This window comes from Lagenorhynchus albirostris, chromosome 9 (assembly GCF_949774975.1).
Source record: "Lagenorhynchus albirostris chromosome 9, mLagAlb1.1, whole genome shotgun sequence".
NCBI classification, from domain to species: Eukaryota; Metazoa; Chordata; class Mammalia; order Artiodactyla; family Delphinidae; genus Lagenorhynchus; species Lagenorhynchus albirostris.
Window position 1 is genome coordinate 84,642,348 of NC_083103.1, and position 14,830 is coordinate 84,657,177.

Genomic DNA, 14,830 nt, shown 5'->3' on the forward strand with positions numbered 1-14,830 from the left:
AAGATCCATGTTAAATTTTAGTGAGAGTAGACTAGACAAACAATATGAAAACTACCAAGTGGTTCCACACAAAACATTAAGATAGGGGAATGTAAATGGGGTTATTTTGTGCACTTGTCAGAATCAAAGGTGCCACTCTCCTCCTGGCTAGACATTTTGATCCTTTTAAAATAAGTCATAGAGCAGAAATTTTTTAACTCCAAAAGTCTTAAGCTAATCAGACAGGGCTTTCTTTTGCCCATTAATACATAAAATGCAAAACAAAATTGCAACAGATAGTATAATTTCAGCTTGCTGATTATGAGATTACTTTTTCTCCGTCTTCCACTCCCCATTTATCTATTTATTTGCAGTTATCTATTTATTATTTACAGATCCTTGAACAATGTGGGGGTTGGGATGCTTGACCCTTTGCTCAGTGGAAAATTCATGTATAATTATAGTTGGCCCTCCCTATCCGTGGTTCTTCATCCGAGGAGTCAACCAACTGCAGATTGTGTAGTACTGTAGTATTTACTGTTGAAAAAAATCCATGTATAAGTGGACCTGTACAGTTCAAATCCTCGTTGTTCAAGGGCCAGATGTATTTATTTTGATATATTTGAGCACCTTATCACCACCATTTTTGGAGATTGGGTTCAAAGGATTTTTGCCCACAATTGGGCATCGTTTTAAGTAAATAGGTATTTTGCATCCGTTTCCCTATAACACCCCCTACTTCTCTTGGGGAGTAAATGATTGGCAATAATGTCTACCTGCTCTGTTTTAATTGTTGATTTAATTTACATGTATCTTTCACTCTTTTGTTGTTGTTGTTACAGTAAAAAGGCTGGTATGATTTCCTTCCCAACTTTTTATTATAAAAATTTTCAAGCCTACAGCAAAATTGAAAGAATTTTACAGTAAATACCCATATACTCACCACCTAGAGTCTTCCTAGATTCTACTATTATTATCCTTGCTTTATCACATTTAGCCATTTTCCTATCCATTTATTAATCTATCTCATTTTTAAAAATGTATTTCAAATTATATCTAGCACAGCTTTTGAAGAGATTTTCCACAGAAAATTTGCAAGCAGTGTTTCATTTGTTACACAGTAATTTGCAATTGGTTTTTCTGAAGAAGGTGCACAGAAATATTAGTGTGACTTAAACTTGAGAACCACAGGGATAGGTACAATTTGTTTTTCATGTCTTTTTTGTAAGAGGAAGAAAATCATTACATGTTTGAGGGGCCTCAGGTATACAAAGGGAATGTTGACCAAGGAATTCCCAGAATCATGGAAGACTTCTCTGAGGAAGTGTCATCTAGCTGATCTGAGTGACCAGGAATCAGCTAGAAGTTGATTAGGGATAAAATATTGCATACAGGGAATAGCTAGAATGGAAATAAGCTTCATGTGTTTGAGGATCAGAAAAAGCCTGGTATGGAAGAAGATGGTATGAAATGAAATTAGAAAGGTAGGACTAATTCTGATTAAAAAATTTGGATTTTATTTGAAATATATAGTGAAGCCATGGAGTTTTAAGCAGAATAGTGCCATGATGCAACTTACATTTTGACTCTGACATATATGGCAAATGGCTTGTGATAGGGCAAAAATGGAAACAGAAAGCTGATTATGAAACTATTGCAGTAGTCCAGAGGAGAAATCATGGTGACTTGGATAAGGGTGGCGGTAATGGAGATGAGATGGGACACGGATGGAACTAGGGTATGTTTTTAACATAGAGGCAGCAGGACGTGCTGATGAATTGGATGTGGAGGAGGGAAGGAAAGAAAGAGGAATGAGAGATGAATCCAAGTTTAGGGTTTATGCTTCTATGTCTTAAATTGAGACATAGAATTAAGCCTTTACTTGACAGCTCATCATCATTTATAGTATCAGGCTTTATAACATTTTTTGTCAGTTGTCATATTTTCAGTACTCTTGTATTGCAGCCCTCCTTAATTTTTTGCAAAAGAGAAGGACGTTCAATTTTTTATTAGAGGTTTTAGATGCCTTACCTAATGATTTCAACTAGCTTCTGGTCAGAATAAGTACATACTTACTGTTTGTTTAAAATTGTCCTAGACAATAATTTTATCATTTGTAGGGAAATTCCATTCTGTGTTACCCCAAATTATTTGTACCTCTTAGAGAAAATGGTATCAAAATATTTTTTTCTTGGGTGAATTAGTATTCTGTCATTCTTATTACTCATTCTTATTAGTCAATGTTATTCTGAAGTATTTCTTTTTATGAGTTTTTAATTTATAGTAGTCATAATATAAACTTTATTATATTGAATGAAGGGAATTGCTGTTACAGAGAGTAGTAACTCATGTTTACTCTAGGAATATTAAAAATCCTTTGATAATTTTTGCTTTGATGTTATAGAATTTTATAGATGTAAAATTTCCTAATAAACGTAAACATTTCCTAATATAAATTTAAAATTTTAGATTTTCATTTTTTCATTGGGAGTTGCTTAACATTCATCAAGATTAATAGTTGATACACTTTGTGGCATTTGAATTATATGTGTTTTTCAGTGTCAAAGTGCGATCAGCAGCTGTTACCTGTTTGAAAAGCATTTTAGCCACAAAAACTGGACATAGTTTCTGGGAGATTTATAAGATGACAAATGATCCCATGCTGATCTATCTACAGCCTTTTCGAACATCAAGGAAAAAGGTCTCTCAAATAATGAATGTTTATTGAATATCCACTATATCTAGAACAGTTCTATTTGCTGTGGGATATGAATATCATATTGCTTACTTACACTAACATTTAACCTTTCTTGGAAATAATTCTAGCTGTGCTTTTTGAATCGAAGGGATTTGTATTTTTAGTTATGGCAGTGTGGAAAAGCTGAGATAGGTAGCCTAAAGAAATAATGGTTGATTTGGGGGGATAGGAGGAGTTCTTTTTTATTTATTTATTTTTAATAGATCTTTATTGGAGTATAATTGCTTCACAATACTGTGTTAGTTTCTGTTGCACAACAAAGCGAATCAGCCATATGCATACACATGTCCCCATATTCCCTGGTAGGAGTTCTTAATGACAGGCTTTTTTTCTTTAGGAGTGGAAAACCCTTACTTTGATCCCATGAAAGCCGTTTATAGATATTGTGATCAACAAGCAAGTGTTTATTTCCATAGCAAGTTAAAGTATCACAACCCTCTAGTGAAATTTAAGATGGCCTATAGATTTCTCCCTTTTCCATGTTGATATCATAACAAGGTTCCACTAAAGGTACTCTATGAAAGATACTTAAGAACTCTTACTTCTCCTTTATTTTGTTTAATATTTTCTTTTCATAAAGCAACTGAGAAATATGCTGTTAAGTTTTCACCAATTTAACTTCAGGGCTTACACCCATCGTTGAAATGATACTTTTAATGTATCGTAATATAATTTTGGTCTCAGTGAAATTATTGACAATATAAGCTATTAATAAAACTAATAGTATAACCTGTAAAACACTGTAGTTTTAACATTTTAAAATTTCATTTCATTCCAAAATCAACTCTGTATGGTAGATTTGGACTGGATTCATACATGAGATGGATGAGGCAGAGAATCTGTGATTTATTTAACATACCGCTAGTGAGCTAAGAGTAGAAGTTAAGTTTCCTGGTGTTTAGATCAGTAATTTTTCACCAGATGACTCTGCCTCTCATAAACATAAATGTATTTTAATTTTAAAAGGTAACTGATGCCTCAAGATTTAGTTTTAAGCATATTTAGTTTTATTTGGAAACAGATTTGTTTATTCCTAGATATTTGTTTGGCATAGGAAAGGTAAAATGTATTTCTGGTTACCTTATTTACGTTTTCTCATCACTTTTTTCTAGTTTTTAGAAGTACCTAGACTTGACAAAGAAAGTCCTTTAGAAGGCTTGGATGATACAAGCCTGTGGATTCCTCAAAGTGAAAATCATGACATTTGGTTAAAGACACTGACTTGTGCTTTTTTGAATAGTGGAGGCACAAAAAGTGAAGTTCTTCAGTTATTAAAGCCAATGTGTGAGGTAAGAAGATTAATTAGTCTGACTTATTCCCTTTCTAACTTTGTTTTTTTCATTTGTGCTTTCTCATAATAATTTTCTTTGATGGTCTCATTCCATTTCTCTTTTGTGTGAATGTTCATGGCCTGTATATAGAAAGAGTGCTTTGTACTGCACATCATCTTCATGCAGCGTCACCTATACTCAGCTGTTGTGAATCCATCCAACAGGGTGTCTTTATTTAGCCAGAACTTTATGCAGTGGGTTTCAGCTGCGGGGTAGCTACATATTGGATGCTGTGTTAGTTTCTGCTGTAGAGGAAAGTGAATCAGTTATACATATACATATATCCGCTCTTTTTCCCTGTGCTATACAGTAGGTCCTTACTAGTTATCTATTTTATATATAGCAGTGTGTGTATGTTAATCCCAGTCTCCCAGTTTATGCTCCCCTCACTGTCTACCCTGGTAACCATAAGTTTGTTTTCTACATCTGTGACTGTATTTCTGTTTTGTAAATAAGACCATTTGTACCATATTATTAGGTTCCACATATAAGTGATATATGTTATTTGTCTTTCTCTGACTGACTTCACTCAATATGACAATCTCTAGGTCCATCCATGTTGCTACTACAAATGGCATTATTTCGTTCTTTTTTATGGCTGAGAGTAATATTCCATTGTATATATGTACGACATCTTTTTTTATCCATTCCTCTGTTGATGGAAATTTAGGTTGCTTCCATGTCCTGGCTATTGTAAATAATGCTGCAGTGAACATTGGGGTGCATGAATTGTTTCAGATTATGGTTTTCTCTGGATATATGCCCAGGAGTGGGATTGCAGAATCATATGGTAGCTCTATTTTTAGTTTTTTAAGGAATCTCCATACTGTTCTCCATAGTGGTTGTACCAATTTACATTCCCACCAGTAGTGTAAGAGGGTTCCCTTTCTCCACACCCTCTCCAGCACTTATTGTTTGTACATTTTTTGATGATGGCCGTTCTGACTGTTGTGAAGTGATACCTCATTGTAGTTTTAATTTGCATTTCTCTGATAATTAGTGATGTTAAGCATCTTTTCATATGCTTTTTGGCCATCTGTATGTCTTCTTTGGAGAAATGTCTATTTTGATATTTTGCTCATTTGTTTTGATTGAGTTGTTTGTTTTTTTGATATTGAGCTGTATGGCCTATTTGTATATTTTGGAGCATAATCCCTTGTCTGTTGCTTCATTTGCAAATATTTTCTCCCATTCTGTGGGTTGTCTTTTCATTTGTTTATGGTTTCTTTTGCTGTGCAAAAGCTAAAAGTTTAATTAGGTCCCATTTGTTTATTTTTGTTTTTATTTTCATTGCTCTAAGAAGTGGATCAAAAAAGATCTTGCTGTGATTTATGTCAGAGAGTGTTCTGCCTGTGTTTTCCTCTAAGAGTTTTATAGTATCTGGCCTTAACATTTAGGTCTTTAATCCATTTTGAGCTTATTTTTGTCTATGGTGTTAGAGAGTGTTTTAATTTCATTCTTTTACATGTAGCTGTCCAGTTTTCCCAGCACCACTTATTGAAGAGACTGTCTTCTCCATTGTATATTCTTGCCTCCCTTGTCATAGATTAGGTTACCATAGGTGTGTGGGTTTATCTCTGGACTTTCTATCCTGTTCCAGTGATCTCTATTCCTGTTTTTGTGCCAGTACCATGCTATTTTGATTACTGTAGCTTTGTAGTTTCATCTGAACTCAGGGAGCCTGATTTCTCCAGCTCTGTTTTTCATTCTCAAGATTGCTTTGGCTATTTGTGGTCTTTTGTGTTTCCATACAAATCGTAAAATTCTTTGTTCTAAATCTGTGAAAAATGCCGTTGGTAATTTGATAGAGATTGCACCGAATCTGTAGATTGCTTTTGGTAGTATAGTCATTTTGACAATATTGATTCTTCCAATCCAAGAGCATGGTATATCTCTCCATCTGTTTGTGTCATCTTTGATTTCTTTCATCAGTGTCTTATAGTTTTCTGAGTACAGGTCTTTTGCCTCCTTAGGTAGATTTATTCCTAGGTGTTTTGTTCTTTTTGATGCGATGGTAAATGGGATTGTTTCCTTGATTTTTCTTTCTGATCTTTTGTTGTTAGTGTATAGGAATGCAAGGGATTTCTGTGTATTAATTTTGTACCCTGCAACTTTAACAAATTCATTGATTAGCTCTAGTAATTTTCTGATAGCATCTTTAGAGTTTTCTGTGTATAGTAGTGTCATGTCATCTGCAAACAGTGACAGTTTACTTTTTCTTTTCCAATTTGGATTCCTTTTATTTCTTTTTCCTCTCTGATTGCCGTGGCTAGAACTTCCAGTACTGTGTTGAATAAGAGTGGTGAGAGTGGATATCCTTGTCTTGTTCCTGATCTTAAAGGAAATGCTTTCAGTTTTTCACCATTGAGAAAGATGTTTGCTGTGGGTTTGTCATATATGCCCTTTATTATGTTGAGGTAGGTTCCCTCTCCCTCTGGAGAGTTTTTATCCTAAATGGGTGTTGCATTTTGTCGAAAGCTTTTTCTGCTTGAATTCTGTGACATGCTTTCTTGAGTGAGAAAAGAGGTGTGGTTGCAGTTAGCATTGCTTTTTTATTTTGGGGGGTACACTACCATTTATTTCATTAGAGAGTAATGGTACCTGCCAAGGTCAAACAAAAAGTTTATACGCTTTTATCAAATGTATCATCTAAAACAACACAATGTGATGATGCTCTAAGACTTTAAAAGCTAACCTAATTTATAATACTGTCAAGCATGATTCAACAGAAGTATGAAAACAAAATATCTGACTAGTTAAACATCTACCAATTAAAAATAACTGATAAAGAAGTGAATATTTTGGTAAAGTACCCTATTGAAAGCAGTTTGTAAAGCAGTCTTTGTTTCTACAGAGAAAATGTTAACAGTGAATAAATCATCACACTCTGCAGTACTACACTGCGTTCGTAGCAGTTCAGAGGACTTATTCCCTCAGCTGCTGCAAGTGCTACCAGCTAGAACACCCTTCAGAATTGCCTTGATAATAGAGAGTTGCTTCACCCCAAATCATACCCTATTCCCAGGGCAACCTGCATTCAATGACTGGTTGACCTTAGAGTATAAAAGCTCTGTACCATTACCACAACTCAAGATGGCTCTGAAGGTCCATCTCAGCTTCTGAGCTCCCCACAGGGTTGGTGGAGGCCTTTGTTGCTGCCGCACCATACCCCAGCTTTTCCCTCACTCCAGTCCTGCTTCTTCCTTCCCTTCCTTCTACAGACATTGATCCCAAGAGCACTCCCTAGTAAACCTTCTGCACTGCATGCTGATCCTGCCTCTGTCTGGCATACTGGCATAGAGTTAAGCACCCTAACATGTGTTTGATATAATAAATAACATTTTCTGAAAAAAAAGGTGAGTGATACCCTGGATACACACACAACTCATTTCTCATTAATGAATAAACCTAAGATTTTTTAAACACTTTTTTAAAAAATAAATTTATTTTATTTTATTATTTTTTTAATTTTTGGCTGTGTTGGGTCTTTGTTGCTGCGCACGGACCCTCTCCAGCTGTGGCGGGCAGAGGCCACTCGTGGTCGCAGTGCGTGGGCTTCTCATTGTGGTGGCCTCTCCCTTTGCGGAGCATGGGCTCCAGGCATGTGGGCTTCAGCAGCTGCGGCACACAGGCTCAGCAGCTGTGGCTCATGGACTCCAGAGCGAAGCTCCATAGTTGTGGCACACAGGCTTAGTTGCTCAGTGGCATGTGGGATCCTCCCGGACCAAGGCTCGAACCGTGTCCCCTGCATTGGCAGGTGGAGTCTTAACCGCTGCGCCACCGGGGAAGCCCGTAAGATTTTTAGAACATTCTGACTTTGGGCCAGAAGATAAAATGTTCCAAATATACATTCACACACACACACACACACACAATTCTTAGTTACTTCTGTATTTCCAAAACTGGCTTTTTTTTTTTTTTTTTTTTTTTTTTGTGGTACCGTGGGCCTCTCACTGTTGTGGCCTTTCCCGTTGTGGAGCACAGGCTCCGGACGCGCAGGCTCAGCGGCCATGGCTCACAGGCCTAGCCACTCTGTGGCATGCAGGATCTTCCTGGACTGGGGCACGAACCCGTGTCCCCTGCATCGGCAGGCAGACTCTCAACCACTGCACCCCCAGGGAAGCCCCAAAACTGGCTTTTTGGTTTGTCTTTAGTTTGAAAGGGAAAAAGTGTACAATTGGTAATCAATAATCTGTTTCATGATGATGTCTTGGCAAAAATAAAGTTGAGTACTGTGTTAATGTATCACATATATTAAAGGAGTTTTCTATACTTTGGAGTATACCACAAATAAGTACCCTAATTTTATGCCCAGAAATTGGGGTTTATTAAAAAGTAAACATTTTAACATGACTGTTGTAGCTCTTCACTGAATGTAGAAAATGTTCAAAAATCAAATTTTCAGCTTTTCTCTTAAATTTTGATCCCCATTTTCCCTTTTATCAAATTAGAAAACTGCAACACTTTTCAACTGTGAAATTTTTTTTACAGTAGTGACATAATTTCATTTGTCAACAATGTCCTATTTTATTATATGCAAGTGGCCTAGACTGAAAATGAACACTTGCAGTGTAATGTATAGGTTTGATTTAGATATTCTAGGTTAGTTTGATTTTTTTTAACACTACCTAGTACACATGTTTTTTGTATGTTTTTTAGTAGTACATAGAGTTCATGACAGATTCATCTGTCATTTTTTAAAAAAGCTTAATATGTCAGTAACAGGGAATGAAAATTTTAAGTAAAATATTTTTACTGAAAACTATTGACTGGATGTATTTGTATATTCTAGGTGAAAACTGACTTTTGTCAGACTGTGCTTCCATACTTGATCCATGACATTTTAATCCAAGATACAAATGAATCATGGAGAAATCTGCTTTCTACACACATTCAGAGATTTTTCACTAACTGTTTCAGACACTGCTCAGAAACAAGCCGATCCACAACTCCTGCAAATTTGGATTCAGGTATTCTGTTAAATTTCTCAAATTTATACTGTTAACATCTCAGTTCTAGGGAAAAATAGTTTGAATCCCATCAAGGCCCTTGTAGGCTTAATTCCATAACCTCTAATCATCTGTTCTCTTATCTGTATAATGGAGATAAAAGTTGTAGCAAGTTTTTGATGAGGTAATGTATGTAAAACAACTAGTATACTTGATGCATAGTATCCCTTCAGTAAATATTGACTACTATTAATGGAGCAACTAATTGAGCATTCAGTGTATGTCAAGCACCATGCTTGGCACTGGCAGTGAGGATGTGAGCAAGACATAGCCCTACATTCTTGTAACTGAAACAGCAGACAAATGAATGCAACCACATATTATAGGTACTGTGCTGGAGATGTGATGGAATTTTATATTAGAGCTATGGCCAACTCATTTTTTAAAAGCAACTTTTTTTTTAATAAAATCATATTTATTGTGGGAAATACAGAAAAATTGGCATAAATTAAACAAATTAAATTACCCATAATTCTGTCATCTAGGATAACTACAATTAACATTTGGTATATATACATCAGTTTTTGTTGTTGTTGTTGTTGTTGTTTTTGCGGTACACGGGCCTCTCACTGCTGTGGCCTCTCCCGTTGCAGAGTACAGGTTCCGGACGCACAGGCCCAGCGGCCATGGCTCACGGGCCCAGCCGCTCCGCGGCATGTGGGATCCTCCCGGACCGGGGCACGAACCTGTGTCCCCTGCATCAGCAGGCGGACTCTCAACCACTGCGCCACCAGGGAAGCCCTATACATCAGTTTTTTAAAACAAAAATTGGATTATGCTTTACTTACTTTTATAACCTACTTTCCTTCCATGCTATATAAGAAGTATTTCCCATGCTAAGAGCTTATTGCAGGAAAAATTCAATGAGGAATTGGGTACACATAATACATATATACATAGTTGAGGGCTCATCATGGGTCAGATTTTCAAACCTAAATTTGAAAAAAGGAAAATGTTTACAGATTTGTAATGTTAACTTACTGTCTTTAATATTGATGCATATTAGTAATGTATTTTATGTACAAACATAAAACTAGGTACAAATTCACTTACTGTACTTCAAGACCAACATAATTATAAGAATAGTATTGAGTTAATGTGATATTTTGCTGCAACTAAATTATTCTTCCCAACCTTGACTATGGTTCCAGTCGCTTTGACATAGGTTGTGATTACTCGATTCTCCCGATTACTTCCTTTTACTTTCACTACCACAGCCTTTATATGACATGACCGTGTTGCCATTTAAACTTTACTTTGCTCTGTTTTATTATTTATGTATGTTCCTTTTTATTGGCTAACAGCATCCGGAGCCTGTGCTCCGCAACGGGAGAGGCCGCAACAGTGAGGGGCCCGTGTACCGCAAAAAAAAAAAAAAGTTTCTTAGGCTAGTTGGTGAGTTCTGTGTGGTCACAAATAGTCTTTGTTATATGGTTGTATATTGAGCCCCTAGTACACTGAAAAATCCTAGGTAAATAGTTTTTGAATCAATGAATTAGTCCTCTTCAGAAATAAAATATAAATTACTATTAAATTCTCAGTTTTTTTAAGCTCAATAGTTTCTTTTAAAAGAAAAAGAAATGCCATTAAATTCCATTTATTGAAAACCAATTTTGTGCTAGAACCTTATAGTGTAGAGGAAGACAGATATACAAACAAAAGGGAGAAAGTGCTTAAGCAAGTCTGCCTGGGACTGAGAGGACATAATCTTTGTTTTTCAGAGTCAGAGCACTTTTTCCGATGCCATTTGGATAAAAAATCACAAAGAACAATGCTTGCTGTTGTGGACTACATGAGGAGACAAAAGAGGTAATGTAACTATTGGTTCTTGCGTTGGGGATTTAGAAGTGTAACTTGTTATTGCTGGCTGAATTTTAACATGATTCTTTGAGGTAATGCTACTGCAAGTTGCTGTATTTAATATGTGTGATGCTTATATCTCCTTGTAATAATCCATATTTAGGGTGGCACTTTGGTGAAATCAATGTCAGGAACTCTGAATTCTTTTTCATGGAAGTATAGTTGATTTACAATATTGTGTTAGTTTCAGGTGTTCAGCAAAGTGATTCAGTTATATATATGTGGTTTTTTTCAGATTATTTTCCATTATGGGTTATTACGAAATAAATTACAAGATATTGAATACTATAGGAACTCTGACCCCCAACTGTAATAGTAACAGTGTTATCTTTGCTAAATCATTCACTCTTTGGGGGCTTTAGTTTATTTCATTTACAGTGAAGGAAAGGAGTAAGTGATTTTCCAGGTTACTTTTAGTTGCATTACTCCTCTTTTAACGTTTCTCTTTACATTTTGTCTCAGAAGTAGCTAGAGTTATGTAAAACCTCCTGCATGTATCTTTATTATGAAACATAAGTTTCTTTACTGTGTACCATGGTCTTCAAAATCTGTGGTTCTGTATAGTGATGCTGTGCTATAGCAGTGTTTATTTTCTCGATTGCTTTATAATATAGTATTTTTGTTCCTATTATTTCTCTTGAGATTTTTAACAGTGAGTGCAGGAATTTCTAGAGAGGATGGTCTGACTGATCTGTACTGCTCCAGAGTTGACCAGAACTTTGAAGAAATAATGTAGTAGGTCTAAATAATGTAATAGGTAGTCATTGATGTCTCATTAGTTTGTTTGGTGGTAGTGTCAGTGGTTGATAAAAATGGGAGGGAATGGTAGGGGAAAACTGAAAAATTGTTTAACCTAAATGCATTTACATCTTAAAAATTAATTCCTCTATATCCCCCTCATTCCTTTCCATCCCATTCTTAGAAAAAGAAGTGTTAGACCTTTCAGGGTTTGTGTTTCTGGTTAGAAAGTTACTGATTCACCATATTGTTTTGTATTGAATCCTCTTGTGAGAAAGCCCATAAGAAGCTTTAACTATAGCTGGAAACATGTCTTTTCTCAGTGTTGGGAGGCAGTTTCTGAATCATTCATTTTTTATTTATCATTGAGTTAGAGTGGTATTGACATTAGTTGGCCTTGGAGAAGATAACGTTTCTCAACATTAATTATTCCAAATACGACCTTGAGGAAGATTCCTTGAGAGAATATGACTGGGACATAGAATAAAGGGTAAGGACCTGAGTTCAGGTTCACATTTCTCAGAACAGCTACAATTAAGTCTTGGCTATGTGATAGGCACTTTATTCACCAGCTTTGTAAGCATTATTTACTCATTACAACTATTCTCTGAGGTATATATTGTTTCTGCGTTTTACAAATGAAGAAATTGAGCCTTAAGAAGTTAAGTTGCCAAAATTCATACCGCTTGTAGTAGGTGAACCAGCTGGATTTGAACCTAGCTAGAGTATCCTACGCTAATACCAGTGCTCTTAACCACTACCATGTCACATCTCTATAATGTTTGTTTTGAAAAAGATAATATCACGGTCCCTTCCAGTTATGGCCTATTGTTATCACAGTGGAAGATTTTTTTAAAATAACCTCAACCTAGGCAACTAAGAAGAAAATTAACAGCAATAGGAAAGACATGTAAATGTGTCTTAGAAGAAACAATATTTTCATTGAATTGGCCATTTAAAAACACTCGTGTATGTGTTATTAGTTATTCTGTATAGCCTATTCTTAGCCTATGATCGATGGATCCCTCAGTGGAGGCCGTATATGAACCCCAAATTTGTATGGGATGATGGTTCATAGCTTTCATCAGACTTTCTAAGAGGTGTGTGATCCAAAAAGAGTGACAGAGCTCTTCAGCTATGTTATGTTAGATGTTCATAGTTATATATTGGGGGTATGTTGTTTTTGGTTATTTAAATGTCATTTTCTTTCTAACTAGCATTTGCTACCATTGGATTCTATATCAACATACTTTTCTTTTGGCGTTTAAGTTAAAGAAATGGACATGACTAGATATTTAAATTTTTTTCTTTAGACCTTCTTCAGGAACAGTTTTTGATGATGCTTTCTGGCTGGAATTGAATTATCTAGAGGTTGCCAAGGTAGCTCAGTCTTGTGCTGCTCATTTTACAGCATTGCTCTATGCAGAAATCTATGCAGATAAGAAGAATATGGATGATCAAGAGAAAAGGTAATGGAATTTGGAAGTTTTTGTTTGTAAAATTGGTGTTGACATTGTTTCATTAAAGGTATATATTAAACATTTGTTTACTGCCACTCCCATTTAAAAGATAGTTTAGATAGATGGTGTCTACCTTTTAAAGAGAAATGATAATAAAAATTTTTTAAAGAAATAAGCAATTCTCCTCTGAAATAGAGATGTTTATTACTTAAGAATTATAAAAATTATACACATAGCAAGCTCCTGGGGGACAGAGATCATCCTTATTTTCCTCTGTATTCCCCATAGTAACTAGCATTGGGAACTTAATATGTGATCAATAATTATTTTTCAAATGGTTGAGTGATTCTCTAACTTCAGTTAAATTGTTTACCACTATTCCCTCAGTTTATTGAAGATCCATTTTACTTATTGACTAGAAGTAATGTAACTGATTGCTTTCTGTGACTAAATCACTTTCATTATTTTATCTACCCGTATCTCTACTACTTTAATTTGCTTTTCCTCTGAGTTAGAACTTCATAAAAGTCTAACAAGTATCTTAGATAATAGGGAAAAGCAAAAAATAGCCAGGAAAGTCGAAGAGTAAAAAATATACAGTTTATTGTCCCAACTGCCCTTCTCAAGTCTTTATTTCAAATAGCTTAGTGTTTATTTTTATAGTTATCCTCACTTTTCCACCACAAAATCACTCATATTACAAAATTAGCAAAGAGGTGTTATATTGATGCATTTCTTATGCTTGCTACTTATAATTTCTACTTTGGATTGTCATTAAACTAGAAGCAGTATGGTTTTTGGACTGTGAAAAACCGGGAACCGGAATTCAGAGCCTAGTTCAAATATAATTAACTTAGTAGGCTTGGACTGATTTCTTAACTCTCTGGTTTGTTTTAATTTCTACTTTTCAATTGAAAACAATTAAAAATCTACAATATGTAGATCATTTGTATAATGTATAAGTGATATGTTTGTGATCACTTAGACTTTGTACAAAGACAAGTATTGATATGTTGTCCTTTAAGTATGAAATGAGTAAGAAATTGATTTTTGCCTACTCTTGATCTTAAAAATTTGGCAAAAATCCTGCATACTTAGTAGTAGTAGTTTTAATCTGAATGTGCCTCGGTATCTTGGTTCCATAGAATAATATTTTTTTACTAATCAGGAGTGAATAACTGAGCTCTTATTTGAGTATAAATAAAAGCTCTTTTAATTTGAGGATAGGTGATCATATAGAATGTGGGACATTTTTGCAAAATTGCTTGTTTAACAAGCAGGAGTGCCTGGATTTTATTTTTGTTAACTTTAAGGGAAAAGTGCTTGACAAATGGGGCTTGCTGTTTGCTTTGACAGTCTGATTTTGATTTTTTTTGTTTTCAGATGCCTGATGGGAAGGGGAGGGCAAACAGACATAAGGTGTATAGAGAGGGCAGGGAATGCTAATTTTCTTCAGTGACTCAGGTGAACTGAGACTTTTATAAATCTAAAGTGATCAGGAAAAGTATAAAAGCAAAATACAGATCAACAGTTTACAAACACTGTCAGGTCAGAAAACTGAATTGCTCTCTTAGGTTTTCTATTCGAGTTAGTTAATAGCAAAATGCCTTATACTAGGTATTCAGGAATACATACAGAGTTTTATTTGTTAACTTGCTCCTGAGAAAGTATGAGCCTTCAAAGTTAGTATCCATA

General features: G+C 35.3%; 1 protein-coding gene across 1 annotated transcript in view; it reads left to right on the plus strand.

Moving 5' to 3' along the window:
• Positions 1 to 14,830, plus strand: part of ATM (ATM serine/threonine kinase) — a 154,116-nt gene that overhangs the window by 73,121 nt on the left and 66,165 nt on the right. The window contains exons 35-39 of the mRNA XM_060160330.1: positions 2,539 to 2,680; positions 3,850 to 4,026; positions 8,861 to 9,038; positions 10,799 to 10,886; positions 12,989 to 13,144. Coding sequence (XP_060016313.1) covers positions 2,539 to 2,680; positions 3,850 to 4,026; positions 8,861 to 9,038; positions 10,799 to 10,886; positions 12,989 to 13,144 — 741 coding nt within the window. The remainder of the gene's footprint in view (positions 1 to 2,538; positions 2,681 to 3,849; positions 4,027 to 8,860; positions 9,039 to 10,798; positions 10,887 to 12,988; positions 13,145 to 14,830) is intronic.